The sequence below is a fragment of the Lentinus tigrinus genome, assembly GCF_003813185.1.
Source record: "Lentinus tigrinus ALCF2SS1-7 unplaced genomic scaffold L226scaffold_12, whole genome shotgun sequence".
In the NCBI taxonomy this organism is placed as follows: Eukaryota; Fungi; Basidiomycota; class Agaricomycetes; order Polyporales; family Polyporaceae; genus Lentinus; species Lentinus tigrinus.
Window position 1 is genome coordinate 420423 of NW_027137921.1, and position 26321 is coordinate 446743.

At 55.0% G+C, this 26321-nt stretch overlaps 9 protein-coding genes across 9 annotated transcripts; 3 read left to right on the forward strand and 6 right to left on the reverse strand.

Moving 5' to 3' along the window:
• Positions 1–107: 107 nt before the first annotated feature.
• On the reverse strand, positions 108–2867 carry L226DRAFT_462906 (Rho GTPase activation protein; the record flags this gene model as incomplete). Its single annotated transcript, XM_067675748.1, has 9 exons — positions 108–203; positions 264–390; positions 454–1160; positions 1215–1319; positions 1372–1527; positions 1581–1733; positions 1791–2471; positions 2521–2654; positions 2714–2867. 9 exons carry the CDS (start codon positions 2865–2867, stop codon positions 108–110), a joined length of 2313 nt encoding a protein of 770 aa, XP_067535419.1.
• On the reverse strand, positions 2733–3655 carry L226DRAFT_67080 (uncharacterized protein). The gene has a single exon (XM_067687137.1). The coding sequence runs from the start codon at positions 3490–3492 to the stop codon at positions 2980–2982; it is 513 nt and encodes a 170-aa protein (XP_067535420.1). The 5' UTR covers positions 3493–3655; the 3' UTR covers positions 2733–2979.
• Positions 3656–8785: 5130 nt separating this feature from the next.
• Positions 8786–10071, reverse strand: L226DRAFT_613097 (TPR-like protein). Its single transcript, XM_067686467.1, has 8 exons — positions 9857–10071; positions 9775–9794; positions 9684–9712; positions 9536–9629; positions 9378–9470; positions 9190–9316; positions 9052–9135; positions 8786–8996 (listed from the first exon to the last, which is right to left on the reverse strand). Exons 1-8 carry the CDS (start codon positions 9993–9995, stop codon positions 8956–8958), a joined length of 627 nt encoding a protein of 208 aa, XP_067535421.1. The 5' UTR covers positions 9996–10071; the 3' UTR covers positions 8786–8955.
• A 125-nt stretch (positions 10072–10196) lies between these two features.
• L226DRAFT_535071 (uncharacterized protein) lies at positions 10197–11014 on the forward strand. The gene is made up of 3 exons (XM_067680820.1): positions 10197–10349; positions 10487–10652; positions 10707–11014. The coding sequence occupies exons 1-2, from the start codon at positions 10256–10258 to the stop codon at positions 10636–10638; spliced, it is 246 nt and encodes an 81-aa protein (XP_067535422.1). The 5' UTR covers positions 10197–10255; the 3' UTR covers positions 10639–10652; positions 10707–11014.
• Positions 11015–11916: 902 nt separating this feature from the next.
• L226DRAFT_545760 (uncharacterized protein) lies at positions 11917–13605 on the reverse strand (the record flags this gene model as incomplete). The annotated part of the gene is made up of 3 exons (XM_067682365.1): positions 11917–12844; positions 12905–13245; positions 13351–13605. The coding sequence occupies 3 exons, from the start codon at positions 13603–13605 to the stop codon at positions 11917–11919; spliced, it is 1524 nt and encodes a 507-aa protein (XP_067535423.1).
• Positions 13606–15726: 2121 nt separating this feature from the next.
• On the reverse strand, positions 15727–17253 carry L226DRAFT_486769 (26S proteasome subunit P45; the record flags this gene model as incomplete). The annotated part of the gene is made up of 5 exons (XM_067677170.1): positions 16672–17253; positions 16327–16613; positions 16055–16270; positions 15827–16004; positions 15727–15774 (listed from the first exon to the last, which is right to left on the reverse strand). The coding sequence occupies exons 1-5, from the start codon at positions 17080–17082 to the stop codon at positions 15727–15729; spliced, it is 1140 nt and encodes a 379-aa protein (XP_067535424.1). The 5' UTR covers positions 17083–17253.
• Positions 17254–17558: 305 nt separating this feature from the next.
• L226DRAFT_463392 (Yip1-domain-containing protein) lies at positions 17559–18862 on the forward strand (the record flags this gene model as incomplete). The annotated part of the gene is made up of 10 exons (XM_067675788.1): positions 17559–17616; positions 17668–17890; positions 17944–17989; positions 18041–18123; positions 18177–18240; positions 18297–18383; positions 18438–18454; positions 18504–18647; positions 18682–18771; positions 18820–18862. 10 exons carry the CDS (start codon positions 17559–17561, stop codon positions 18860–18862), a joined length of 855 nt encoding a protein of 284 aa, XP_067535425.1.
• Positions 18863–20698: 1836 nt separating this feature from the next.
• On the forward strand, positions 20699–23071 carry L226DRAFT_462799 (subtilisin-like protein; the record flags this gene model as incomplete). The annotated part of the gene is made up of 9 exons (XM_067675743.1): positions 20699–21346; positions 21402–21516; positions 21577–21684; positions 21745–21873; positions 21925–21987; positions 22046–22170; positions 22248–22439; positions 22517–22846; positions 22907–23071. 9 exons carry the CDS (start codon positions 20699–20701, stop codon positions 23069–23071), a joined length of 1875 nt encoding a protein of 624 aa, XP_067535426.1.
• A 109-nt stretch (positions 23072–23180) lies between these two features.
• On the reverse strand, positions 23181–25220 carry L226DRAFT_553002 (alpha/beta-hydrolase; the record flags this gene model as incomplete). Its single annotated transcript, XM_067682900.1, has 15 exons — positions 23181–23286; positions 23350–23480; positions 23537–23572; positions 23635–23853; positions 23895–23963; positions 24022–24100; positions 24158–24207; positions 24269–24362; positions 24415–24447; positions 24503–24576; positions 24641–24731; positions 24782–24894; positions 24947–25013; positions 25067–25178; positions 25202–25220. 14 exons carry the CDS (start codon positions 25218–25220, stop codon positions 23367–23369), a joined length of 1170 nt encoding a protein of 389 aa, XP_067535427.1. The 3' UTR covers positions 23181–23286; positions 23350–23366.
• Positions 25221–26321: the final 1101 nt, after the last annotated feature.

Below are 26321 nucleotides of genomic sequence, written 5' to 3' on the forward strand. Positions count from 1 at the left end.
AGCACCGGGAGAGACCGAAGGAGCGTGGGCGTTATTCGTGGACACAGGCGTGGGATATTAGGCAAGACGAGATGGAGACAGGCAGAGAAAGATCAGGCAGACATCGTTCATCGCTTCGTGAAGATCTTGTTGAGGAGACCAAGCACCTTGGGAACGTTCAGCTGAACATATTCAAGATCCAGTAGATGCTTGTTGTCTTTTTGCTGTGGGCAACAACGGATGGCATTAGCCAGCGGATTAGGGAACACCTTTCATATACTAACCTTCTCAAGGAGATCATCAATGTTCAAGTCCATCTCCAAGATCGCCTTCTCACGGCCCTTGTAATGCAGCGCGATGATGAACGTGCCAGGTGAAGGAGAGGTGAAGTTGAAGTAGATATTCGGTCGCCTGAACAAGTAGAGCCGTCAGCGCCCGAGCCCACAACGCCCCGCATATCAGCTCAAGACTAACCTGTTGTCGGGAACATTGCTCTCGACAATGATACCCTCCTTCTCAAGTTGAGCATGCGTGAAGCGATACGGCCCGTGAACGACCGGCTTCGCAGGCTTCTTCTCCTTCCCGCCGACCGTTACTACGCCAACACCCGTCGACTGGCCCTTCTCCTTGCTCGCCGTCAAACGGACGTTCTGGAGGTACGCCTTGTACTGCTCGAGCTGGCCACGCAGGTAGTTGTTGTGGTCGCAGATGGTCTTGTACACCGCCTCGAGGCTCTTGGTCTCGAGCAGGACCTTCTCGCGGAGGTTGCCGAGGTGCACGAGCTCCGCCGAGACCTCGTCCTGCATGAGCTTGTAGCCATCCGCGCGGTCGACAATCTTCTGCTCTTCAAGCTCGCGCAGCATCTCCTTGACCTTGATGCCCTTGCGCACGAGCGTCGCGTCCTTTGTCGTCGCCGCCCGCTCTGCAATCGCCGCGAGATTGTACGGTCGCTTTTCCGCGAGCCCAGGGATCGATCGGATGAGCTGCACGAAGATTGACTTGGCCTCCATGTAGAGCATGTCGCTCGGAGAGACCGAATCCATGAGAATGTCCTGCACTGGAGTCTCCCATCGGCTGTACAACGGCAGCTCGATAGTGCGGTTCTCCTTCCGAGGAACCTGAGGTGGTGCAGGGCCGAGCTCGTCGGTGAGGATACGCAGGTGTTGCTTGTCATTTGGTGACTAGAAGAGACTGTCAGACATTGTGCAGGACATCCGGAATCAGCGAATACGCACTAGAACTTCGATGTGCTGGAGAATAAGAGAATGCGTGTTGTACAACTCGTTTAGGGTGATACTGATAAGAAGATCCTTCTTCGACAAAGCCATGTATTGATCCATCTACAACCATTATTAGTACTCGGTGTATGCGTGTATGACCAAACACACGGACCTCTAGTGTGTCGTAAAAGTCGCCAACTTCGCATAGGTTGTTCAAAAATTGGTTGATCCGCGCCTTGTTGTTCTCCACGAACGGGTTGAGCGTAATCATGTATGCCTCCTTGGCGTATGAGGGCTTATTTGCAAGATTCTGCAACATCTTGGCGATCTGAGGGCGCGTCGTGAGACTCATTGCGGTACATGAACACCAGCGCTGCGTACCAAGGTCAGTGTCCGCCTAGGGTGCTTCGCCGGGACCCCCTCCACGAGCATATACGCTTGTGGCGTGACAATGGCAGGGTTGATGAAGCGAAGGAAGAAGAAACCACCAATCAGCGAGCAGATAGCGTAGTCCGTGGCGTCTGGGTATTTCCGCTACAAGCCACCGCTCGATCAGCTTCAACTCCACATGTGAACTTGGTTGCCACTGACCCTTGTGAGACTCCGGATCTGTTTACAAATCCACCGGATACCGTATGGAACGCTCTCTAGGCTCTCCATAATCGTGAGCAGGAAGCTATTCGCGATCTCCATGAGCATGGTCAAACGGGGCGCGATGATGGCCTGCACGTCTGCGTTCGCGGCTGCGACTTCGGGAGGGACACCGCGAGGGAGGTTGGGGGGAAGCGAACCAGTCTCCTCCTCAATCTGCTGAATCATTTGCTCGTAGACCTTGACGGGGTTAATCTCGAGGTTGAGGTCTTTGTGCTCGATGAGGCTGTTGATGCGCTCCGCAAGTACGCTCTTGAGATAGCTCTGACCAGGTCCACGGCGCGTGTATGTGGTCATCATTCGCGAGACGGGGGTATTGGCGCGGAGGAGAGATCCGAACTCGGTAGCAGTTTCGAACTGGGATGAGAGCACGGACTGGAACATGGTGAGGAGGAGATGCTCTTCTCGAGACTCGTATTGGTTTCCGTATAGGGTGAACATAACGGTCTGGAGGAGGGTGTCGATCTCAGTGAGGGATACAAGTCGACATAGGTTCGCGATATGGCGGGGCTCGGACTGGAGGAGGAAGAAGAGGTTCGAGTACTGCTGGAGCTTGCGGTCGTCCGGGTAGTGGCCCTCGGTCGCATCCACTTCCTCTAGGTGCTTCTCCACTTCATTTTGCTACAGAATACTTAATGAACGCCACAGAAGAAAGCGCCGCACAACATACCTCATCAAGAGCCATGCGGTTCTGGATAAGCAGACCAATCCGGGAGTCGAGGAAACGAACGTCGCGTTCAAGAACGAAGTTACGCTTGGACTGGGCGGATATGCGAGACTTGAGTTCCCTGAGCCGCTTTTGTGCTTTGTGACGGGAGAAGGAGATGAATGGGGAAGGGCGCAATATGAACAAGTTTACGTACCGCGACCTAGCTCGTCCTCAACCTCAACATCCTGTTCGGCCGCCATGCTGAAGAGCGCGGTGACAGAGTAGCGGTTGGTGTTCCGGTTTGTGAGGCGACGGGCGGACATGCCTCCCGGAGACTGGGGGGAAGTGGGGTAGTCGTTGTAGGACATGCTGGCGGTATATGGCAGGCTTGCAGAATCGTGGGGATTAGAACACCAGAGAAGCGAGCGTCACAGGAAAGCGAAGATAGATAACAACGGCCAGGTATCGCCTGTGACCCGCTCAGAGCGACGAGATGGGGAGAACGACGGGGACGAAGAGGGCGGCGGGAGAAGGGGGAGACTCGGCGGAGGGAGGATGGTCGTGAATGTGCGAAGAGAGAGTTGCAACTTGCCACTGCAGGATCGCTTCTCCGGCTCCCATTTCCACGGCATCTCCCGGCGCCTGTTGCTCTCTCCGACTGCGACTGCGACTCCCTCTCCGTCCTCGGGCACGGATTATCCACCATGGCCTCGCGACCGCCGGCTCACTGCCTAACTGCGCTGTCCGGTGCGCATAAACCCTGTCCCTCCTCGACGCCCCGGCTTGTCTTCCGCGGCGTCGCCCCTCTTGCGCCGCAGCCATAGCAGCGTCCCGCGAAGTCGCCTTCGATGCGAAGCATCGCAGACAGCAACGCCCCCTTCGACACGGCGACGACCACGTCCAGGCCTGCTGCATTCTCCCATGCATCCGCTCAGTCGAGAGCATCCTTTGGTCTACGCCGCGTACGCATAGCTGTGGCCATAGCATGCCCATATCCCACTTCCAGCTCAGTCTCGAACGCTAACAGACATCTATCCCCCTCACGTTTCATGTGAGCCCCTGGAGCCGTTTCCATGCCCGAACCACTGCCACCTTCCCGATGTTCTCACCCAGATCCCTGCGTTCCAATTACAGAAACCGCTGACTGCGTTTGGATTATGTACGCGTCCCTTGCCGCTCGTACGTATGATGGTGTGTCCGAGCTGAGAGCGTTCATCTCCGTTGAGTTATCCTGGCCGTTCCGTCAGGCTTTTGCGGAGGAGCTATGTTCAGGCTAAAGTACTTGCCTACTTCCCATCCACCATTTGTGGTCTGAGCGTCTCCATGTGTCAATTCCATCTGTCTATCAGCCCAACGTGTCCGTGCTTCATCCACTCAGAAAGATAGCAAGGTGAGCGTCGATAGTCCCTCCGAGACGACACTTCGAAAGCGCTTCTTGTAGTGGCGGCACCTGGGGAGTGTAAGTTCCAAGCGCAGGGTCTTCAAGATCTTCGTATAGGCCTGCGGTTTGCGGGAAAGCACCGTGTGGAAGGCATGGGCACCTAGCCTACATGCAGTACAAAACCTTGAGCCAGGCCGACCTCGCAGTATAATCGTACTCACCAGGTCGCTTCTGACTGCTGGACCACCGTTCGCGCACCATGCGTGCGTGCGAGCTTGTGATCAGACTTGGTGCACGCAGAGGAGTACGAGAAGCGAATGGTCTGCCGGATGGTTTCTATGCAACCATGAGTGAGTATCCGAGACACTGGGACATAGTGGTGACATACTCATGACGAATGCATGGCTCTTCGAGACGTCGAGGCCCCACTCGCGCAGGTAGTGATGCATCTTCATCGCGAGGACGACGTAGTTCTGGTAGAGGTTGAGGTAGATCGCGTCCTTCGAGTTAAGCTCTGCGTCGTTATAAATGATATGGCTCTTCGACTTCGCCAGCCTGCAGGAGGCCTCAGCCTGAGCTCTCTCGTTTATGCAAGCAGAAGAGCGGACGCACTGCATCATCTTGTACGTGAACGCCGCTCCTGGGCGGCGACCGAACTCCACTGTCAAGGAGTCCTGCAAGTCTGCATCACGAGTTATTAAGATAGAGCGACGCAGAACTTATGGGGTGGGGTTGGACGTACACGTCGAATTGTAACGCGTATAATCGACGGTGACGGACAAATCCTTCATGTCGATCGAGTACCCGCACCATGGGAAGACTAGGGAAAATTAGCCTATCAGGAATGACAGCTTGTGTGTGTGTCGCGCACCTTTCGAACGAGGATCAACAATGTTCGGCAAAGCAGGATGGTCAAAGTTCAGAAGACTCTTGTCCTTGGATATGAAACAACCGTATTCTGGATGCCCTGCAATTCGACGCTTCAGCAAGCACGAAGCAACCGACGTTGAACTTGCTTACCTTCCGATACCATATCATAGAACTTAACCGCCTTCTGTCGATCCGTCGTGACGAACAGCCAATCATCTATGAGCCGCATGAGAGCCTGCGAAAGAAGAATGTCGTCATCAGCTATGTCGTCTACAGGTATCCGACTTGGATGGAGTACAGTGAGGTACGCACGCAATCTGGGTCCTCGGTGAACTTGTACACTCGCCGTTCGAGGTCACCATAGAAGAACGAGCACAAAATGGCAGACAGCACGGAGCCTTGCGGGATACCGACTACCTGGCGGTAGTACTCGTTGCCAATCTTCACGAGGTTCTCTGTGATATGCTCCTCCAGTAGGGCGATGATCTCTCGTGTGCGCGAATACGGGTAGACAACCTAGAACGCGGAATTCAGTGGCTGCTACAGCATGCACGTTCCAAGTTTCGTTCCTACCTGGTCGATGAAGATTGTGTTGCGGAGAACGTCCGCCGTCTGTGCGGCATATGCGAGGAAATGCGGGTGATCGTCTGGATTTTCCATCAATGGAGTGCAGCTGAAACAAGGAGCCGACAATACTGACCTTCAGGGAGAGCCTTCTTGACATACCTGCGCTGGATCTTCTCACCCGCCTTGTTCAAAGTGCCGTATCGTTGGATCATGTATGCGTCCTGTCGTAGGTCGAGGTCACTCCTGCATCGAGACCCAGAGATCAATGACTTGCATACGTACCTCTGAAAGTAGATCGCGCAATATGCCAAGTAACTTCGTCTGCTCGATAGTGTCGAAGCATGCCTGAACATCTACCTTGACGAAGTATAGTTTCGGCCTATCCATAATTTGAGGTCTTCTGGAAACAAAAAAGGATTACCAGGCTTACAGCTTTGCAGATGACTTTCCGCCCGTCAACCGTGACTTGAAGGCCTTCAGTTTGGCATATATCTCGTTGGGCCCAAAGACTGATGCGCCAAGGCGTTCAGCTTGACGATCCTAGACCACCCAAAGACCTTCGTTGGCAACGTGGAGTGTGCATCCAATCCATCATGAGACGTACCTTCTCGTGTGTCAGGATCTGGAACGCCGCCTGTAAGATCTGATTGATCGACTGCGCTGGCTTGTAGGTGTTCTGGACCCAGGAATCTGTCAGGTGATGACGTGTTGCGACCACGCAGGACATGAACGTACCCTGTCGACGCGCCTTCGTAGGTTCACAATGGGCCGCACGCCCGTCTCCTTCGGCAACAGCCTCACGAACGAGAATCCGAGTTTTCGTTGCCTCAAGATCTCTTGCGCTTCATGCTATTCAAGGGTTACCTTTCGCTGAGGGCGCTGTGTTTGAACAGATGACAGCTTACCTGTTCGATCCTCTGGAACGTATCGGTGCTGAGCTTCTCCACAAGCGGTGCGCAAAGTGTACCCCAGTCGTCGTGTCTGAAGTACAACACTCTGTTACGGAATGCAGAGGATTCCGTGATGTAGAACGTAGTCTGTTGCGTCTGGTCAGCAGCTGTGCGGTTCACGGAAGTTGCATATAGTCACCTTCAAGAGCGGTATGAGGAAGGAATCGAAGTACCAAAACATGAACTCTTCTAACAGCTCGCGCCGCTTAAGAGAGTCTGTCACGGAAACCCTGTTTTGCGCTTTGTGGGGCATGAGCCACTCGCAATCCGACACCTGGAAGTTCTGCAGGACATAATGCACGGTGAGGGTCTCGTATCGCCGAGCAGAGATCATGTGCTCGACGTCTGGAATCGCTTGGTTCAGCCGCGCTGGATAACCGAAAGGCTCAGGAAGACAGACGTACGCTCCATGACGAGATTGAAGTTGCTCTTGCTTCCCCAGAATTCCATCGGAATAATCGCCTTGGTAACCATAACAGCGTATCGGTATACCTGTACCATAGGACGCATTAGTGAACCCAATGTACCCTCAGTCCGTCGGCATGGCGAATACGTACGTCCCAAGTGTTATATGCGAACTCAGCAAATCGGGGCTTGTATTTCGTCTGTCGCCTAGCTTGGGAAGACGCATGGAACACCACCGGTCGCCCAGCGGAGTCAAGAGACACGCTGGTGTCCACAGCAGTGGCTTGGGTCTGGAGTTGTATGGACGACTCCGACATCATCTCCTGTGCAGGAGACGTCAACACTCCAGATGTCACGATAATGGAGCTAAACATGTCCTCACCAGAATCACACTACTGTCAATCGGAGAGGCAGCGTGGTCAATTTGAGCTAACTGGGGAGCACCTGTCAGGAACAACGCGGATCGCCAAGAGTGTATAACGGTGTACTTTGGATGGACAAGCTATGTTCAGGAGGAGCTGATATCTGCACTTGCGATGTCTCCATATCAATTTCTCCAGTATGTCCAATACATGCTTCAGACGCTTTGGTGTCTTGCACGAACCGCGGTTCTGCAGTATCATAATGTTGGCGAGCCCTTGGAGAACTGTAATAGTGTGGGATTGTACCAACCTTGATTTCTTGTTCCCTATTCGTGTAGTCCGGGAACCTGAAGGGTCCGTAGCTGGGCCCCGACGAAGTGACGAATGGATTGCTGAGCCCATATTGCCTCGGAAAGACGTATTTTGCCAAATGTCTTGCATGCTCCATCTGTTGTCGGGGATCCGGCTCAACCCAGTCACCGTTCTGTCGCGTGCTGGGCTGCCATGAGGGGTATATGGAGTTAAGCACGTCTGTTCTACAGGAGTGAGTCAATCTGGTGCTGAGGACAAGAGCGTAGACGAACGTTTGGGCGGCAAACCGACGTTCATTTTCTTGGTATGTGGCACGAATGACGGGCGGGAATAGAACATACGTGCCCGAACGAACGCAACGTCGGCAGGCTTTACCCTGCAGGAAGTCAGTATCTGATACTGAAGTCACGCAAAGCAACGAACCGCTCTGGAGAAACATTGCGAATACTATGACCTTGTCCGCTGTCGGTGTGCGTACGCTTGAGTCGTTTTGAGGGTCTGTCCTCGTTGTATCCCTTGACGCAACGCCTCTTAATCCCTCGCAACGCCGGTCGGTCACCATTCTCGGACGCTGCTACAGAGCTGGCTGGCGGCTTCAAGTGCACGATCGGATCCCCGGTCATTTGGCAAAGGCAGCCGTTGGGCAGGGCGAGGAACACACATGTCTCGGTTAGTAAGTGGAAGATAGCAGATTCTCCGACTCTGCGGTATTGGTCAGTACAGGTAACATTAAGGGGACCTGAAGATTTGGCTATACCTTTGTAACAGTGTTTCCCATTCAGTCGCCTGTAGAGCCGTGATCATGGTGTTGACGAAATAGTTCGTGAGGGGCACGCGTGTCGCACCGAACCTGCTCCGAGAGTCTTGCTCAGTGGCTTTGCGATATCCGATTGTGATGATGCTCGAAGGTCGCCCGCCTCTCGCCCTGAGGAAAAGTTTCTCCTGTGCTCTGTCTATGACCTATACGCACGGTTAACGAAGTCTCGTCCGGAGGATGCGACGCAATTTGCTACTTACATCCTGCATGTGCGACATGGGAGGTAGCGGTGTGAAGGGCCTCATGCTGTCAAGATGCGCATTAGATGCAACGTAGCTGATGTCCAGAAGCGCGTTGAACCGCGGTGGCTCCAGCTCATCGGCTGGGTGTAGGCAATGTCCACGATCTGTCAGTGTGGTCTCCAGGAATTCACGCAGAGTAGTAACGACGGGGAAGTACACATGCAGCATAGAGAGTGCAATGTCATGTCCAGATGCCTGCTCGCCATGAGGCATGGTGGTTTGTGTCTGAACGACGTATCGGCAGTTGAAGGTGGCGGTCAGGACCCAACCGTAGGGACTCGGACACAAAGGCGGCTGCGGGCGCTAGGGGTCACGTCTCGTACGCGCCCACGTGCCTCTTGTCACGCGTCGGCTTCTATCTCATCGCACAGCCCACAGTCGCGAGGACATCGATTGTGGGCGCACGAACGCCGCGGAAAAGGCTGGAATGCAATGGAAGGATGATGGTACATGAGATGAGACAACGACTGTACAGCAGGGGAGAAAGCTCGATACAAGTTAGACAAAGAAAATACAGACAGTTCACTCCAGTTAGTTTGAACAGATTCTTCTAGTCCTTGGCCAGATCGACCTTCTCCTTGTTCAAGAACCCTACATCTAATGCTCAGCAGAGGAAACGGCAGTGGTAGAACAAGACAAGACGCACCCTTCATCTTCTTATTATGTTGCGCAGTGACCTCCTGATCGCGTTTCTTCACGTCGGCCAACTCTGCTTGGGCAGCGGTTTTGTCTGTCCGAATTATTAGCAGGATGCACAAGCAAGAGTCATAGCACCACTACTTACCAGCCTCCTCACCATCCTTGATGATCTCATCAAGGATCTTCTCGGCCTTCTCAAAGTAACCCTGCTCCTTGAGTGCCTTCGCCTTGCGGAACATAGCCTTGTAATTCTTCGGGTTCAAACGAAGAGCCTGCGTCATGCGTCAGTCACAGACAACCCAAGGATCGCATAAGTATGGGTATATGACATACCTCGTCTGCAGTCTCTCCCGCTCGCTTCCAGTTCCCCTTCTTGATATGACATTGGGACATGTTCGAGTAGATCTTCTCGGAAAGCAAATCAACCTAGAATATCCCAAGACAAGCCCTCAACGTCGATCACGTCCCATATGATACCTCGGAATACGTACCTCGGTCTTCTGCTTCTCTTCTGCCGACTGGCTCGCCTGCTCGATCGGCGGTGGCTGCGGTACGGGCTGTCCGAGGGCACGCTGTGTCGCGTTCCTACACGCATGTCATCAGCAACCCAAGCAAGACCCACAAACCATGAGTCCCTACTTGTCGAGACCCTTCAAGTACAAGAGAGCCTGTGCCGCCACAGGGTGGCGTGAGCGATCCTCTCAATGCATTGCGATCATCTAACACTCACTGTATGATATTGGGCTAGAGCTATTATTGAAAAATACCGTCAGACATGGATCACAACACAAGGACGGTGAATGCGAACGTACCAGCACCGATATCACCTTTCTTGAACGCCTCATCGCCCGCGGCCTTCTTCTCGTTCGCGACCTTGAACTTCTCACCGACGTCGCCTCCCGCAGCAAGCCCCGCAGAGGAAGAAGATCCAGCCTGCTCAGCCTCAGACATGTTTCGCGCGTGTTAGAGTGGCCAAGGACGGTCAGCGAAGATGGGGGAGCAAGTACTAGTACGGGAAGCACTTCAGCACGCGCGCAGACTAAATACCTCGAGGCGTTGTATTGCCTGAGCCATCTTATCGCATATGCCCATATCGGGACTTACCCAACAATCAATAAACTGGGGGTTACGGGCCATAATTCCACGGAAAGCCTCGAACGCTTGCCCGCAGACCGCACACACTGCGCTCAACGACCTCCTCCTCCGCCGTCATGTCTCTCATCGCGAACATCGTCGGCTTCTCCCTCTTCGGGCTCGCCGCACGCGTCGGCCAGCTTGGCATCCAGAAGCGCCCCCTTTTCGACAGTGCGTTCTCCAGTTGTTCCTCCCGTGTTCAGCCGACTGACTTGTCCTCCTGCACGCACTCTCTGTGGACAACAACACCTCGCATCCGTGACAATTGCCGTCTACACCTCCTACGCCTGGAATGGATACACCTGTAGACCCCATTGGCCACGCCGTCGCCATGGGCACCTTCGGTTTCGCCGGATACTGGGCATACCAGTGGGACCAGCGTGCAGCGGTGCTGCTTGCAGCCAAGCGTGCGGAAATTGCGGAGCGGAGGGAAAAGGCAGAAGGTGCATCATCAACATAGGACCAGGCCGTTTGGTGAGTAGCGCATACATTCATGTTGTGCCTCGTCCGCTGATGCGAGCCTCCTAGAGGCACTCCCCATTGCTGTAGGCCTCTGCTGCGTTGTGCGATAGATGTAGACCTGCCCCTCGTGCCGTGTCTTAGCACACCGGAAGAGCCATTCGTCCTATGAAGCGTTCTTGGACGTCCATCTGCCCTCTCTGTGTTCGACTATGACGTCCTTTCTCGACCTCAGCTCAAGGGCGCAGTGTACGTCGCTCGCCGTTCAACGTGGCGATGCCACATGCAGTCTGACTGCAACTCGAATTCGGGACAAACTACGACGGTATGACCGCTTCAGGTATTCCCATAGAATGTTAACAGGGACAAAAGGCGAGAATCTATCATTTTGTTTCCTTGTTCAACGCAATGCCTGTAGCGAACATATTTTGTTGCATTCGGCTTGCTCCCGTTCGCCCCAGGCTGTCGCCTCAGTTATACCCGCGCGCCACGATTCAACGGAGCAACAGCGCGCTGAGCGCGATAGATGAATTGGAGATTGCAGCATTTTTGTACATGTATACGAAGATTCCGAAAAGCAGAAGGCGGTGACATAACTACACGAAGAGTATCCCAATGAACGCGTGCACAGCAGACGAAGGGGGGCGAAAGCATGTACAAGAAACGTAGACTAGAGCACGCCGCGTCGCCCCGGACTTCAACGTGTGTCTCAGGTCCTGGGGCGGACGCGCAAGTGAACGGAGAGAATAGATAGAGTATGGACATGGTCAGATGGGGATGGTGAGGGGGGTTAACGAAGGATGAAGCAAATCGTAGTCACGAAGTGTGGCATTAGCGCTTGGGGTTAGAGATGGATGCTCAGTGTACAGAGATGGCGAGAGCAGCATAGTAGTACACCATGTCACAACCAGGTTTGTTCGCTGGTATATACACCGCGTTGTGGGCGGGAAGTCGGAGAGTCGGCCGCAGCGTGGTGCGAAGGCGGATGAGGATAGATGTTGTTGACAGCAGCAGAGAAATCGATAGAATGAGCGTGGAGGATATAGCGGAGGCGCATACATTGCGCACAACGGATGAAACGTTGCCGAGGGAGTGTTGGTGAGAGGTACTGTTCCTCTGGGAGACGAATACTTGATCAATAATGAAGGTGGAAGGGCGACGAGTGGTGGCCGTTGATAGGCGTCTGTACAACAAGAGATGATGCAAGTGACCAGTAGTCGATGACTCGTTTGCAACGAGCAGCGTGGATGGCCCAGCTGGAGCATCGATAGAGAGAGGTCTACCGCAGCTGGAAAGCGCTGCCAAGACCTTGCCCGTCCCCAAGGACCATGTTCTCATCCTCCCGAGGAGGCGCAAGCTTGCTGAAGGAGATCTTCCGCCCAACCGATGCCTGATTCAGAGACGGGCGGCTGGAAGGGCGAGATGATTTACGACACTCAGCGACGTGGAGTGAAGAGGATGGGGTCTTTGTCAAGTGACGGCGTGCTTCCGATAAGAGCGAGGGCCCACGATCGAAACTGCATTTCGGGGACTTGCAGACGAGCTCCTCCAGTCGTGAGGAAGGAGACATAGAAGGAAGTTCGGGCCCGAACATGCTGGGGTTGCGCTGCAGGTTGGCTTTTGGCCTCGACGAGCGGCGCGAAGTGTCCTTGGTACCGCCGGAGGACGTCGGCTTCGAGACTTGTTTACTTGTTCTACGAAGCTGCTTTTGTTTCATGGAGGAAGGCGGAGATGAGAGAGTAGCTGGCGGGGTGGGAGACGCCGCCTTTGTGCGGGGCTTCTTCGCCTTCTTGGTTCGCAACTTCTCCTCCTCATCTGACGTGGTCACATCAGAACGATTTGAACAGTCCACGCTCATGGCGTCTGAGCTCCGCTTGGAAATGCTTCCGAAGGACGGGGCACATTTGAGCGGCGACCCTGGGGGGTAGAGCGCGGAACCTGCGAATGACTCGGTGCGTCTAATGCGCTGCACACGCGGGTCCATCCCAGGCTGCTGAATGTAGGAATCGGAGGAATTGGAGATGGAAGAGAGGGAACGGCGAAGGCGAGGGATGCGGGAACTAGAGCCGCAGGAGCTCTGAGAGTTCAGCGTAGTGGAACTAGCGGTAGATGCGAGTGTCCGTGTACTTGTGCGAAGCCGGGGAGAGGTGCAAGCATAGGCAGGGTTGGGGAACATACGTTCGGCATGCTGCAGACGATGTGACAGACTGGAGATGTGGTTCGGTTATTAGCCGAGATCTCGAACCACAACAAACGCTGGAGCTTACCGCGCAATCGTTTCGTTCTCTGCGGGGTCAAGCTTGGTGGGTTGCATGAAATCCATACTTGACTGTCTATATAGAGGTCGTTTGAACCTCTTGTTGGTCGTCTGCTGGGAGACGTCGGGATCGGTGGATTCCTCCTCGGCGATGGTGTCGCTAGCGGTATCATCCTTGACGCGCAGACGAGCCAGCTCTATGATCTTGGCTCTAGTCGCGCGCAAGGAGTGTGGCCATTCCGCCGGACCCTTCGCATGTATGATACCCTTGGCGATCTTGTCGAGAGTAGCAGACGGCGGTACAGGCCCGTTGAAGGGGGTGAGAAGGTGGGAAGGAAGTGCGTCCAGTGTCTGTCACGATGGGTCAGGCAAAGGAACGGATGTAGACGAATCAGGGACGCGTCGACAAGGCCAACGATGTGTATTACGCCCTGAAACGCGTCGGGAAGAACTTACTCTCGACAACAGACGCGTCTGCTCCGGTGTCCACTCCCACTCCGTGTCATCTGCTGCATCGTAGTTGGAACTGTTCCAACTGTCCGAACTCTTCCTGTTCGCCGAGGGTGAAAGCATGGGCAAGGGCGAGTTGCGGGGCGGAGGAGTGTGCGGGTCCGACACAGACGATAGCATAGACGAGCGCCGACGAGGGAGGGACGGATGAGGCATGACGAGAGAGAGGACGGGAGCAGCAGCAGAACGCTGCCCGTGCATAGTGGCCTAGGTTGAAGGAGAGGACGGTGGTTAATATAGGGTGAGGCAGTAGGGTATGGAGGACAATGGGGGGAGGTTACAAGGACGAATCGGTCCTGTGATGACCGACCCCATCGCGAGAAGCTTAGCCACGTTCCTGCTTCAGGGCAGGTCCGTTCGTGATACGCCGCGGAACCAATCACAGCCCTGCGCCACACACGCGCCCAAGATAGACGCCCCAAGATGGTTCCGTTAATTACGCGTGCGACGACCGCGTCGACGACATCGCGTACCCTCCCCGCGTCGATCACCCCGACAGTGGCCACAACGGCATTCGAGGCTGGACGCCGGATGTGGGGAGCACCGCGCTGGACGCATTCAGGCTGGAAGCGAAGGTGCGCAGTGCACTCACCCTGACGGAGACCTCGTCGCCTATGCCACTAGCCACATCGTGTTGATATCGGTACAGGGCGCGTTGCGTCATCCTGATACGAAACCGCCAGAAACGACTGGCGGAACTTGCAGGGTCTACTGCAGGGGGCCGAGCTCTGCCAGGGTCTGCCTAGACAAGAGGGGCTTGTGAGCGCAGCAGAGGTGAAGGGGACGTACCAAGCCAATCTGTAGGAGGACTAGTCGCTATGCGCGTGCGTTCCTCCACGCGCGAGGACGCGTCGCGGCGACCTTGCCCCACTCATGGTTGCGGTAGGCGTGGATATCCGACATATCGACGCGTTGTGCCAGTGTTGCATGTATCTTTTCTGCCACAAATGCGACAGTAGCATGTGGACGGAGGAGACAGTGCTGCTGCACGGCCCCATGTGGTAGTGGGCGGTGGCAAAATTTCAACGAGCCTCGCACAACCTACGTTGTACGCGTTACTCCCTGGCCACACCAGCCGCACTGGTTACCCGCCGACGCCCACTCGCTGCGCAAAACGAACGCCACCGCGACTCCAAAGGAAATTGGCGGCCGTTGAGAGGAAATGTTGCATTGACGCGTCCAGGTTGAGAGATTGTGACCCAGATCGCGCCCTGCGGAAGGCGGAGCGTATATACGCAGCGAGAAAGGGAGCGACAGGAGAGAAGAGAGAACGAGGGGGATGGATGGGAGTGGGGCGCGAGAGCGAGGGTCATGGTATATGTTAGATTCTGAGCCGAGTAACTCCATGCATCGCTGTCCTCGGGACGCGCCACCATCACACGGCGGGCGTAAATCTCACAGACAGCCAACCATATGCATGTGTCAGACACTTGCAGATCCATGCCTTGTTCACGCCACCGGTCTCTGTTCGCCAGCCTTGTTCACAGGGTCGTCGACAACGCGATGCTCTTGTACTCTACTCGTACTCGTACGAGGATTGTTTCGTGGATTGCGTCGGGGACGCAGATCGGAGGTTCGCGCTGTGCATTGCACTCTATAGAATAGAAGCCGTCGCTATGTACTTGCAGACGTATGGTAAGATCGCAGTTGCAATACTGGAAGGTTTCCATTCTGTCCAACCGGAGATTGGACGTCCCGCGCACCACACAGGCGCGAATAGATACATGGGCTAGTGACCTTGTCTTGGCGCTCCTTGGGATTCCTGGCAACAGTGCTAAGTACTGCAGACGGCGCCTTAGCACAGTCGCAACAGAGGTCTGCAAGAATTTCGCTTACCAGCCTTGAGATCTGCGAACGAGTCGCACTCAATGCGTCAATCTGCAACCGCCAATCTGCCCGACCGACGCCCGCCTTCCGGGAGTCCGAAGATGCGGCGTGCGCCGATGCTCTTCCCCAGCGTTCGCTTACGGAGATGTGATCGCCGTGCGGGGAATGGCGTCGCCTCTGACGGCCTCGAGGGACAAGGCCATTGTTGGCTTCAAGATGCCTGCGCAGGGTGTGTGGGGGGCGGGGCGAATCACGTAACGAAAGGGCACAAGAAGGCTCACGAGTGTGAAGACGGACGTCGCGCTCATCGATGGGAACCTTCTTGCGCTGTCCTATAACCGACCAGCCCACGTGCACAGCGTTGACTATCGTCGCTCATCTGCTCCTCCAGCATCCTGTGATCTCACTCTGGAGCAGTCAACGGCCGGGACAAGCGACTCACGATGAGAACTAGGAAAACGATAGAATATGCTCGACAACGGTAACATATACAGATCACAGGTAGAGTCCTTCCGGCGTGCCCTCGTTCTTCCTGTACAACACCTATGATCGCGGGTGTTAGCATGCGCAATAACAGAGACACATACTGACGTACCTTCTCCCTCGCAGATGTGAAGTCCGCCTTCGTGACCCGCATCCGCCGTTCTCGTAGTGCAAGAAGACCCGCCTCCGTACATACCGCCTTGATGTCGGCACCAGACAGGTCGTCCTTGGTGGTGACGAACTCCTCCAGGTCGACATCCTCCGCAAGGTTCATCCGTGAGGTGTGAAGCCTACAAAGCACATTTAATACAGTCCACGAAGTCACAAGGGTGAAGCTTACTTGAAGATATGTCGCTTCGTCTTGATGTCGGGAAGAGGGAACTCAATCTTCCGGTCGATACGTCCCGGTCGGATGAGAGCAGGATCTAGCGACTCGATCTTGTTCGTAGCCATGATAACCTTCACGTCGCCACGGGTGTCGAAACCGTCCAGCTGGTTGAGAAGCTCCAACATGGTACGTTGAATCTCACGTTCACCACCCGATGTTGAGTCGTACCTGTACTAGGTCATGAATACTCCATCCATCTCAAGGGCGCCAGCGAATGCACTTACCGCTTAGTGCCAATTGCGTCGATCTCGTCAATAAAGACGATACTTGGTGCGTGCTCCTCCGCCACACGGAAGAGTTCTCGCACAAGCTTGGGGCCGTCTCCGAGGTACTTCTGAATAAGCTCAGAGCCGACGACACGAAGGAAGGTTGCTGATGTCTGGTTGGCGACCGCCTTCGCAAGGAGCGTCTTTCCAGTACCGGGAACACCGTAAAGGATGACACCCTTCGGTGGTTTGATACCCATCTCCTCATACAACTCTGGATGTGTCAAAGGCAGCTCGACGGATTCCTACGACGCCGCCTTGGTCAGAGGGGACCACTTCTCTACATCCAATGCAAGAACGCACCTTAATTTCCTGAATCTGCTGTTCTAATCCACCAATATCCGCATAACTCTCCGTTGGCGCCTTGTCCAACTTCATGACGCTGACCATGGGGTCCGCGTCATCCTGGAGGACACCGATAACGGCTTGGTTCTTGTGGTGAAGAAGAACTTGGCAACCAGGCTCAAGCAGGTCCTTGTCGACGAAGCTCATGATGGAAACATAGAACTCGGGGCCAGACGCGGTGCTGATGATAGCGTGGTCGTCGTCAATGATTTCCTCGAGCGTACCGACGGCCATGGGACTGCCTCGGAGGTCGTCGACCTTGGTCCGGTCCTCCTCATTCTTCTCCTCGCGCGTAGACTCCGGCTTGAGGCGCTCTTGGTTCTGGATGAACTCCTCCTCCATAAGCAGGTAATCCTGGATGCGCTCCATCTTGAGAAGCTTGAGGCGGCAGCGGGTGGTGGGGTAGACAGCGGGGAGCTTAGAGGCGGCATCGGGACCCTTTTTCTTCTTACGCTTGCCGACGCTGGTGGGCAAAGGAGGCTCCCATTTCTTCTTCTGCTCCTTCTTGTCTTTCTGGTCTCCGGGTGGCCGACCTCCGGGACGTTGGCCACCGAATCCAGACGGCGCGTTCCCCTACACAATATGTGGACTTGTTATAGCATCAAATAGTAATGGAGCAGTAGAGACTTACCATGATGCAAGGACGAGGTGGCGGTAGGAGGAAGGGAACGGTGTTGAGTAAGAGGCGTGCAGCGCACCTGTATTGCGTAGCGCGACGCGTCAGCAGTGTCTGGGGAGTCACGTGCGAGTATACTGGAAAGGGCCGAATGGGCGCTTCACCGACGCGCACTGCGACTGTCGTGGCCAGCAGCTGTGACTTCATAGCTTGATCTCTCTAAGACACCATGGACCACACGGATGTGACAACACCCCTTACCTCGACATCCCAGTTTATCGAGGCTGGTGAGCAACTCCCTCCCACTACGAACGTTCCTTGAGTAACACGATTTGAAGACGACGATGACCTTGACGAGGATGACATCCCCGGTTTCACGCATCCTGGTCTTGTACCGAGTCCGACCCCACCTGCACAGGACAAGGGCAAGGCAAGAGCTCCTGAGCAGCTTGCGCCACCTTCGGGCTCGCCTTCGCTTTCCGGAAACATCGGAACACCAGTAAACGGCTCGGGTGCACCATCGAGCAGGAGGTCGGTGGGAGGTGTGCAGGTTGAGACGCGGTATGTCGCGTATGTATGCCCATGCAGGCCGCTGTGTTGAGGATTTTGCTCAGCTATACTGGGGCGGATACGCTTGACGAGCCAATCACTACTACCATCGTGAGTCTTGTCCGTTACAATGTCCCCGCACTCTCTAGAACGCCTTCCTAGGGAAGAGACTTGTTTTCGATATACGTGAAGCTCATCCAAGTGCTGTACCCTCCGCGAAGTAGCGGAAATCGAGACCTTCTCAGGTGCGTCCGGGACATCCTCCTGACAGTTCACAATCCAACCTCTCCGACCCTAGGGATTGGGACCTGTGGGGTCCACTCGTGCTATGCCTCACGCTGGGCATCTTGCTCAGTATCAACGTGCGTTTGCATCCTCCTGTCTCTGCCGGGTTGGCCTAATCTTCCTACTGGTGCAGGCACCTGCGTCTCAGTCTCTTGGAGTCTTCACAAGTGTGGTCGTCATCATAGCGGTGGGCTCGTTAATTGTGACGGTACAAGCGAAGGTGCATCCTATCACTTCACTATGTCTCCTCTCAGTATAGCTAATGCTTCTTCAGCTACTGGGCGGTCGAGTGTAAGCGTATTGGTGCTTGAGTTGTTTCAGCGCTGAGTTCGCTCTCCAGATCTTTCTTCCAAGGGCTGTGTGTCTTGGGGTATTGCGTCGCGCCGCTCAACATCGCCGCGCTCGTTTCAACGTTCGTGCATCTGATCTACGTGCGTGCGCCTGTGGCATTGGTGGCATGGGCGTGGTGTGTCTGGGGTATGCTGTTTCGCGGCGTTCCAATGGACAGAAGACTGAAGTGCTACGGTTTGGTGCATAGCGTCTGTGAACTTCCTCGATGGCACAAAGATCGAGCAGCAACGGATACTGCTCGCTGTTTACCCTCTTTTGTGAGTGACAACTGTAGGTGGTGCAATAGTAGGCTGATGTTTCCGCAGGCTATTCTACTTCATTCTAGCCTGGATGATCATTATCCAGTAGTGCCTACTAATTATTTATTCTGTTTACCATCGATTACTATGCACGTTCTTTCACAGAGCTTGTCCGTGCCGTCAGACTAATTTGCGAAATCCTGATGTCGCGCAACACGTCACGAAGCCTTCACGTCCATCCTCAAGGCCTACACTACAGGTCAATGGGAATCGACCCGCTGCAGTCATGACCATCCGACCATATGTGCACTTTTCGGGTGAGCACATCTCTCAATGTTCCAGCTAGCTACAGTGATCGCGGCGTGTTGCGATCGATCCGCTGTAAACACTCTTTGAAGTGGGTTGTGCACCTCGCGAGTGCCGCTCTAAAGGCCATTTCTCCATTTGGTGACGAAGACGTGGTGCCTGGGGTTGGAGTAGCTTCATCTCTAAATATCCCTACATCCTCTTTAGCGGCCTGGCCCCCTATTGAATGGTATGTACCTCATGGCTGACCTGCTCCGCACTCTCACCAGATGCACAACACCACCGCGTTCTTGATTCAACAGGCTGCATACGTGTGGTCAGACGACTCCAGATATCTCAAGCATAGGAGAAGCCGTCAGCGCGTCAGCCTTAGCCCGTCCCCCTCAGCATCTCGTACTGGTGGGTTTGCTCACAGTCCCGCAGTGGCTATGGAATACTCTGTCCATCGAGGGAAGCTTCTCATCATGCAGGCTCGCCTCGGCTCACATCCTCCCCTCGATCATCTCCTTCGTGAACGATGCAAGTCTCGTTGTCAGTATAAATTTATTGGGCGAACGCGCCGTTCGGTGAGTCAATCCCGTAGTACGTACGTTGTGGATTATGCCAACAATTACACAGCAGATTGAACGGGCATCAAGCTGATCGTGGCGGCCCGTAATGTTCATTATTCTCAGCCCTCTCCGTACGCCGGTATAGGCACTTCCAACGACGTCGCCGACGGTACCAGCCCTTTGTGCGGCAATGACGGCTCACCTGAGATGGTGTACCTTTACCGGCCTCGATACGCCGCCTCAGAAGCGTCTACCGTCAAGTACATGGCGCTTCATGGGTGCTTCGCCCGCATCGGACGCGGACATAGGCTCTAATAGAACCGGCCGCGAATCTTCGTTAGTTCTGGACCGGTAAGAGCCCACGAACATCCCAGGCTGGACGCGCCAAAAGGCATCTTCGTTATTATTGTACCTTGCACCCATGCGTCTACTATGCTTCCGCAACTTCGCTCTCAAAGATTGCGCCCAGCTCCATTCCTTGGTAAACCGCTCTAGCAGTCGATTTACTACGAGCGCGCCATCGGCATAACTTGGCGACGCTGTGGGAACGCGAGGTGTCCCGTTTGACTGCATCGACCATCATACTGAACTATCTCGTATTTATAGTAACTGATCACGATTGGTCTTCCGGGTCGCGGTGTCATTGGTATAGATGCCCAGCTCCGTTCGAGGCGCTGATTCCAGTGAGTCCGTATCGAGTCATCAGAATCTTTGCCTTCTGACGTACTCGAGGCGGTTCGCTTTGTAGCTCCACATATGGTCATCCTTGACCGCGTTTCGTCCGTAATCCTCCCACTCCCGCCTTTAACGTGGACTCTTATGCCGTATTCCGATGCGCCCTGGACAATTTGGTCCCTGGGCCGAACACAAGTTGCCATTATACGTTGAATCCCGCGAGTAGCGAATTGTCTCCTGACTGCCATTCATTTCCAATCATATGGGTCAAGACCAGACCGCGGTGCAATGTCCGCCGTACCGCCCACGTTGACGGAGAACTGTCATTGCCAAGATGTTTCGAGTCTTCTCACAGTGTATAAAAAGGATGGAATCAACGCATGATGCACCCCGCCATTCGCCTCACCGCCGCAATGGTTGCACTCCCCAGGCTGATCCTGTGCCTCGCCACTCTCGCAGTGAGCGTGACCGCGACGTCGCTGGGTATCTCTCCCCGCGTTGCGCATGGGTCAGGTCGGTCCGTCCCTCGTGGATGGTCCCTCCACCGTCGTGCAGACCCTGACACGGTCATCCCGTTGAAGTTCACTCTTACCCAGTCCAACCTCGACAAGCTCGACGCTTACTTGCTCGACATCGCGGACCCGTACTCGCCCAACTACGGCAACCACTGGTCGTATGCGAAGGTCGCCGAGACGTTCCGCCCATCCGAGGAGTCCGTCGCCGCCGTGCACTCGTGGCTGGTTAACGATCTTGGGATCGATTCGCACAAGGTCCAGGTCAACCGCAAGGGCGACACAGTCCAGCTGAACGTCACCGTCGCAGAGGCCGAGGACATGCTTGGGGCCGAGTACTACGTCTACCGCTCCGGCGAGGGCGGGGACGAGCGGATTGGTTGCCATGAGGGCTACTCTCTCCCGGAGAAGGTCTCCAAGCACGTCGACTTCGTTCGGCCGACTACACATCTTGGTCGCCCGCGTCTTACTCGGAGAGACGGGTTTGTCAATGGCACCCCCGGTGCTGGGCAAGCCCATGCTGGGCCGAGGATCAAGAAGACTGTCGAGGTAGGTTCGGCGTGCCTGTTTCACAACGTCTCGCTGACTGTATCCTATTCGCCAGAAATCCAAGCTCCAGGCGATGGGCTGTGATCAGGCGGTCACCCTGGATTGCTTGCGCGACCTGTACGACTTCCATTATACTCCTGTCTCTGGGAAGAAGAACTCAGTTGCAGTTGGTACGTAACTGCGGTCGTTCGCATACTCCGCCGTCAGTGCTAAGTTGTGTTTGTCTTCAGCGGAGTGGGAAGAAGAGATCTTCCAGCAGTCGGACCTTAACCAGTTCTTTGCGATGTATGAGCCTTCCTTGGTCGGATCTGAGCCCATTGTTATCAGCATCGAAAATGGTCAGTCCATCACTGAACATTCTCTCGCCACCGTGCTCATTTGCCACCCCTTTGATTCAGGAACCATCGCACCTCCCGGCGACTTTGGGGAGGCAACTCTGGATATCTCACTCGTCATGGGTCTCCTCGGTCCAAAGCAAAACCTGACCGTCTATCAGGTCGGGCAGACTTCTGGCCTCCAGCAGCCCAGTACGTTGTTCTCACGCTTTGTGGACTGGAGCTGATGGTATCTTTTAACAGTCGACGAGCTGGTTGCTGCATTCGATAGCTCGTTCTGTGACCTTGACCCTGTGAATCAAGAGGGTGCGTTCTGCCGATGAGTGCCCTGTTGCGCCTGCTGAGTATCGGATGCCCTCCACAGGTCTCACGGACTGCGGCAACAAGCCCCGTGCCAACGTGGTGTCCATCTCATATCACTTCGAACCCGACTATATCGAGCCCACCATCACTCCCATCGTGCAGAGGGAGTGCGCCGAGATAGGCAAGGTATGTTGGAACTCCGTGCGTTCCGAGAGACCCGGTGCACATGCTCACAGCCGTCGTCCATCCCACTGGGAATGTAGCTCAGCTTGACAGGGATGACCTTCGTCGCATCCTCTGGTGACGGCGGTGTTGGATACTCGCAAGCCGAAGCGTGTCTGGTCAATGGCACCCTCGAGTTCTTCGTCGACGAGGGCAGCTTCGTCGGGCAATTCCCCGCGTCCTGTCCGTACGTCACGGCCGTCGGCGCTACCTCCGTCACACCTGGCAACAGCGTACGTCCTCCTTCTTCTGCTTCTTCAGGTACCACAGTGGCGCAATGCTGATCTACGCGCTCGCAATCGTTCACCAGGTCAGCGACCCCGAGACCGCAACGACGGCGTTCCCATCTGGAGGCGGCTTCTCGAACAACTTCCCCCGACAGAAATGGCAGGAAGCCGCAGTCAGTAACTACATCAAGAACTTTGCGCCCGCGTACGGCCCGGACATTTACAACAGGTCCGGGCGGGCGTACCCCGATGTCGCCGCGAACGGGTTCCCCACTATCATCGTCGAAGATGGAGGAACTGTGATCACAGGCGGCACCTCCGCGTCTGCACCTATCTTCGCTGCCTTCGTAGCAGCAGTCAATGACGCCCGTCTGGCGCACAAGAAGAAGCCCCTTGGGTGGATCAATCCAGCGGTACGTCCCTGCTACCTCGTCATTGTCGCTGGCGCTGACCGTGTCTGTGTGCGCCGATAGCTGTATTCTTCCCACCTCGCGCACGCGTTCAACGACATCACGAACGGCACCAACCCCGGCTGTGGGACCGACGGCTTCCCGGCGGCGCCAGGCTGGGACCCTATTACTGGGCTTGGCACGGTGAACTTCCCGAAGTTCTTGAAGGCACTCTTGGACCTCCCTTGAGTGGAACCCTAGTAGGAGAGATGACCGGTCGAAGGACATTTCATAACTGTGAAAAACAGGACTGGCGAGCGTATATATCAAACGCACGGACAGAAGTGAGCGAAGTGTACTAGGTAGCAGACAAAGGGTTGTTGCCCACGATCTGGCTGAACATCTGCAGAGCAGCCTCGCCCGTGCCGAGGTTGCCGGAGTTGTAGGCCGGTACTTCATGACCACTGGATACACGGTAATCGTCAGTGCTTAGCGTGCAGACGTCATCATGAAGATGGGCAACTTACGCTCCTGAGACTCGGAGCTAGGAGAGCGTGCCGGCGTTCTTGAACAGACCGGCAGGCTCTCCATGCACTGTGAAATTCGAAAAGTCTTGTCTCGCCCATTTGGAACTGAACTTCGTTTGCATCTGGTCCAACTGGGCGATGGCATGTCAATGGTGACTGTCTGTTGTGACTGAGAGTCGATACGCACCATCGCTTCGACGCCAAAGTAGTTGAACAAGTAGTCCTGCCGAGCGCAGTGGACAAGTCAACAGTAGCTCTCATAGTTGAATAGCCTTCGCAACTCACCGCGTCTCCAACATAGAGAATCGTCCGTACGCCAGTATCGACGACCGCCTCGAGCGCCGGGCGCGAGTTCTGCATCCACTCGCCGGCAAAGCCAAACGGAACCCCAGAGTTCACCTCCTCGAAGGCTCCCTCGGCGCCGATGCGCTGCTTTCGCGCAGTGTCGTTGACGTACAGCGTGATATCTGGCGGATACGTATCGAAAATGTCGGCGAGGATGTACTGTAGTCTGGGTTGCGGGAGCCAGAGAGACGGTGGGTGACGTCGCTGTCGCAGTTGTTCTGCGCTATAGCACAGTCAGTAGGGTCGGTAGTGTTGTAGCATTTGATGAGCTGAGGGGTGGTTGAGATGACTAGGATGGATGCCCGGTCCTCAACGATTAAAATTCACCTGGTCTCTGCATCCTCCAGCTCCCGACCAGCTCTGGTTGGCGGATGTAAGCGTCGCGTTTGTCGCGGTGGGGAAGTAGCTATGGTTGGGGGCACCGTCAGAATGATGCTATATAGTAAAGTCGATGCCAACTCACGGGTTCGACACAGCGTAGGTGAAGTAACTTTCATATTGGACGAGAGGATCCTATCGCAAGGCAACTGTCAGCATGTCATTGGCCCCAGAACCGAGGATAGAGTGCACACACAGTCAGACCATCTCCGATGCCGAGGTTCTTCAGGTTGATCGGCACGCCTCGGATGCTTCCTGACTTGATTGCTGCATTTTGGTCTAAGAAGTACCTGTGATGAAACCGTCAGCGCCACGCGCTGCCATCCAGCTCCGGAATCGTACTTGGCAAATATCGGACCATAGTGTCCGCCGTATCTATACCACGAGTAAGCGGATCAGGCAGCCACGGTGAGAATGGTCGCAGACTCACGACTCTGTCCAGATCCCGAAGTCATTCCTCTGGTATGGCTTGAAACGCTTGTCCGCAAACAGGACTTGCAAGAACTGTTATGTACGAGATGTGATTACGCAGTTCTTCCAACATGCAGACGATTGACGCCATCCACACCTGCCAGACGTCCTGAGCCGCCGAAACCGAGTTGTTCAGTTCCCTTGTCCCCTGAGAGAAACCGGTCGGGATGGGCTGGTCGATGTAGATCCTGGTCACCGTCGTGAGTGCATGCCACGTGGAAAAACTCGTTCTACGCACATGTTGGATACGTTGTTCCAGGAGAACGGGTTGAAAGACACGCTGCTCGAGTCGTTATTGATCCTGCAGGGGCCATTTTCCTGGTAGAGGCCAACTAAGCCAGACCCACCCGGCTACTCCCGCGCATCAGCATCATCTCTAGAATACGTAGATGATATGGCTTACGCCTCCCTGCAACCATAGTGTCAACGGGGCTGTCTTTGGATTTTCGCGAGCTTCGAAGAACCAAAAGCTGTCGGCATACTCAGTACGGCCAGGTGCACTACGGGATGAATGTCGACTTACTACATGCTGTTGTTGGCGTCGATGTCAGCATAACCTGATGCTTGGTATACGCCCGGTTCCGTCTCGCATTCGCCGCTGTTCTCTACAATGCGCAACCCACTCCCAGCGTTCCCTGCATGGCCACTATGTACCGACAAGACGACAAGGGAAACATACAGTGCAACTTGACGACACCACATAGTGAGAAAACACCAGCAACACAGAATATGGAAGCTTGAAGGTGAACGGAGACCGTAAGAGTCCTTGCCGCGCCGTTCGTGGCCTACCTACATAGACGTCAGCACGTCGCTCTAAGCGAAGATCGTCTTCGCCGCCGAGCATCACAGTTCGGCTCCCATTTGCCTATATACGATTTGCATGGAAAAGGTCGCGCTCATCTTCACTTGGTCGGCCGCTGACATGCTGGCGTAGTGTATGGCGGTCATAGAAAGCTGGCAACCCGAGCCAACGAACCACTTCATTTACAGCTGCAGACTAGAAAATGATGTCAGCGCCCGAGGAGACTCGGTAGGTGGCCTCGATGCAGGACCGTGAGAGTACCTATGCAGAGTACACCCAAACTGCGCGAGTGGAGTCGACCGAGAGATCGTTCAGATCAATGCAAAGAACATCTGTTCACATGTCGTGTTGGTAGCAATCGGAGGAGTGCCAGACTGAGATACGAGGCTGAATTTCGGATGTAAGTACTCCGGCGCTTGCTTTCGGCATATGCGCATCTTTGTGGCGGGCCGTCGCCATGTAACCTTGCTTCGTGTTCTCTCCCACCATGGCTGTATGGGTCTCACGAACTGATTCGCCCCTTTTGTCTGCAGCCCACCTGCTGTAAAGCGAAAGTCCGACTATTTCCGCCCTCAACGCGTGCATCGGAGGTTGCAAGGCACATCCATGATCCTCGAACCTAACCGACACTCGTACTTAGGTCATCCAAATTCCAGTTGCACTGTCGGCCTGCAAGCGCAGCTGCGCGATCACGCATCATACAACAAGAGTTATGCCGTATTCGGTGCGGCCGAAACAAAGAAGCTAGTACGGACGCCGCATGCAGCGCCGATTGGGGACAGAGCAACCCTGCCCCGCGTGCCCGGCTTCGCGAATTGAGTTGGATTGTGCTCTCCGCGAGCTTCGAATGCGGGTCATGTGGCGCGCCAAGCATGGAAGACTACAGTGCTTTACAAAACTGTTTCCAGAAATTGTGCTCTGGCGCTATTTTAATAATATCTCCGTAACGCGTAACCCTATTAACATGATTCAATTT

Coding starts and splice junctions, on each gene's coding strand:
- L226DRAFT_535071 (XM_067680820.1), top strand. CDS start 10,256: ATGTCTCTCATCGCGAACATCGTCGGCTTCTCCCTCTTCGGGCTCGCC. Junction 10,350..10,486: donor GAAGCGCCCCCTTTTCGACA/GTGCGTTCTCCA, acceptor ATACACCTGTAG/ACCCCATTGGCCACGCCGTC.
- L226DRAFT_67080 (XM_067687137.1), bottom strand. CDS start 3,492: ATGGGCATGCTATGGCCACAGCTATGCGTACGCGGCGTAGACCAAAGG.
- L226DRAFT_613097 (XM_067686467.1), bottom strand. CDS start 9,995: ATGTCTGAGGCTGAGCAGGCTGGATCTTCTTCCTCTGCGGGGCTTGCT. Junction 9,795..9,856: donor GAAAGGTGATATCGGTGCTG/GTACGTTCGCAT, acceptor TTTCAATAATAG/CTCTAGCCCAATATCATACA. Junction 9,630..9,683: donor TACTTGAAGGGTCTCGACAA/GTAGGGACTCAT, acceptor ACATGCGTGTAG/GAACGCGACACAGCGTGCCC.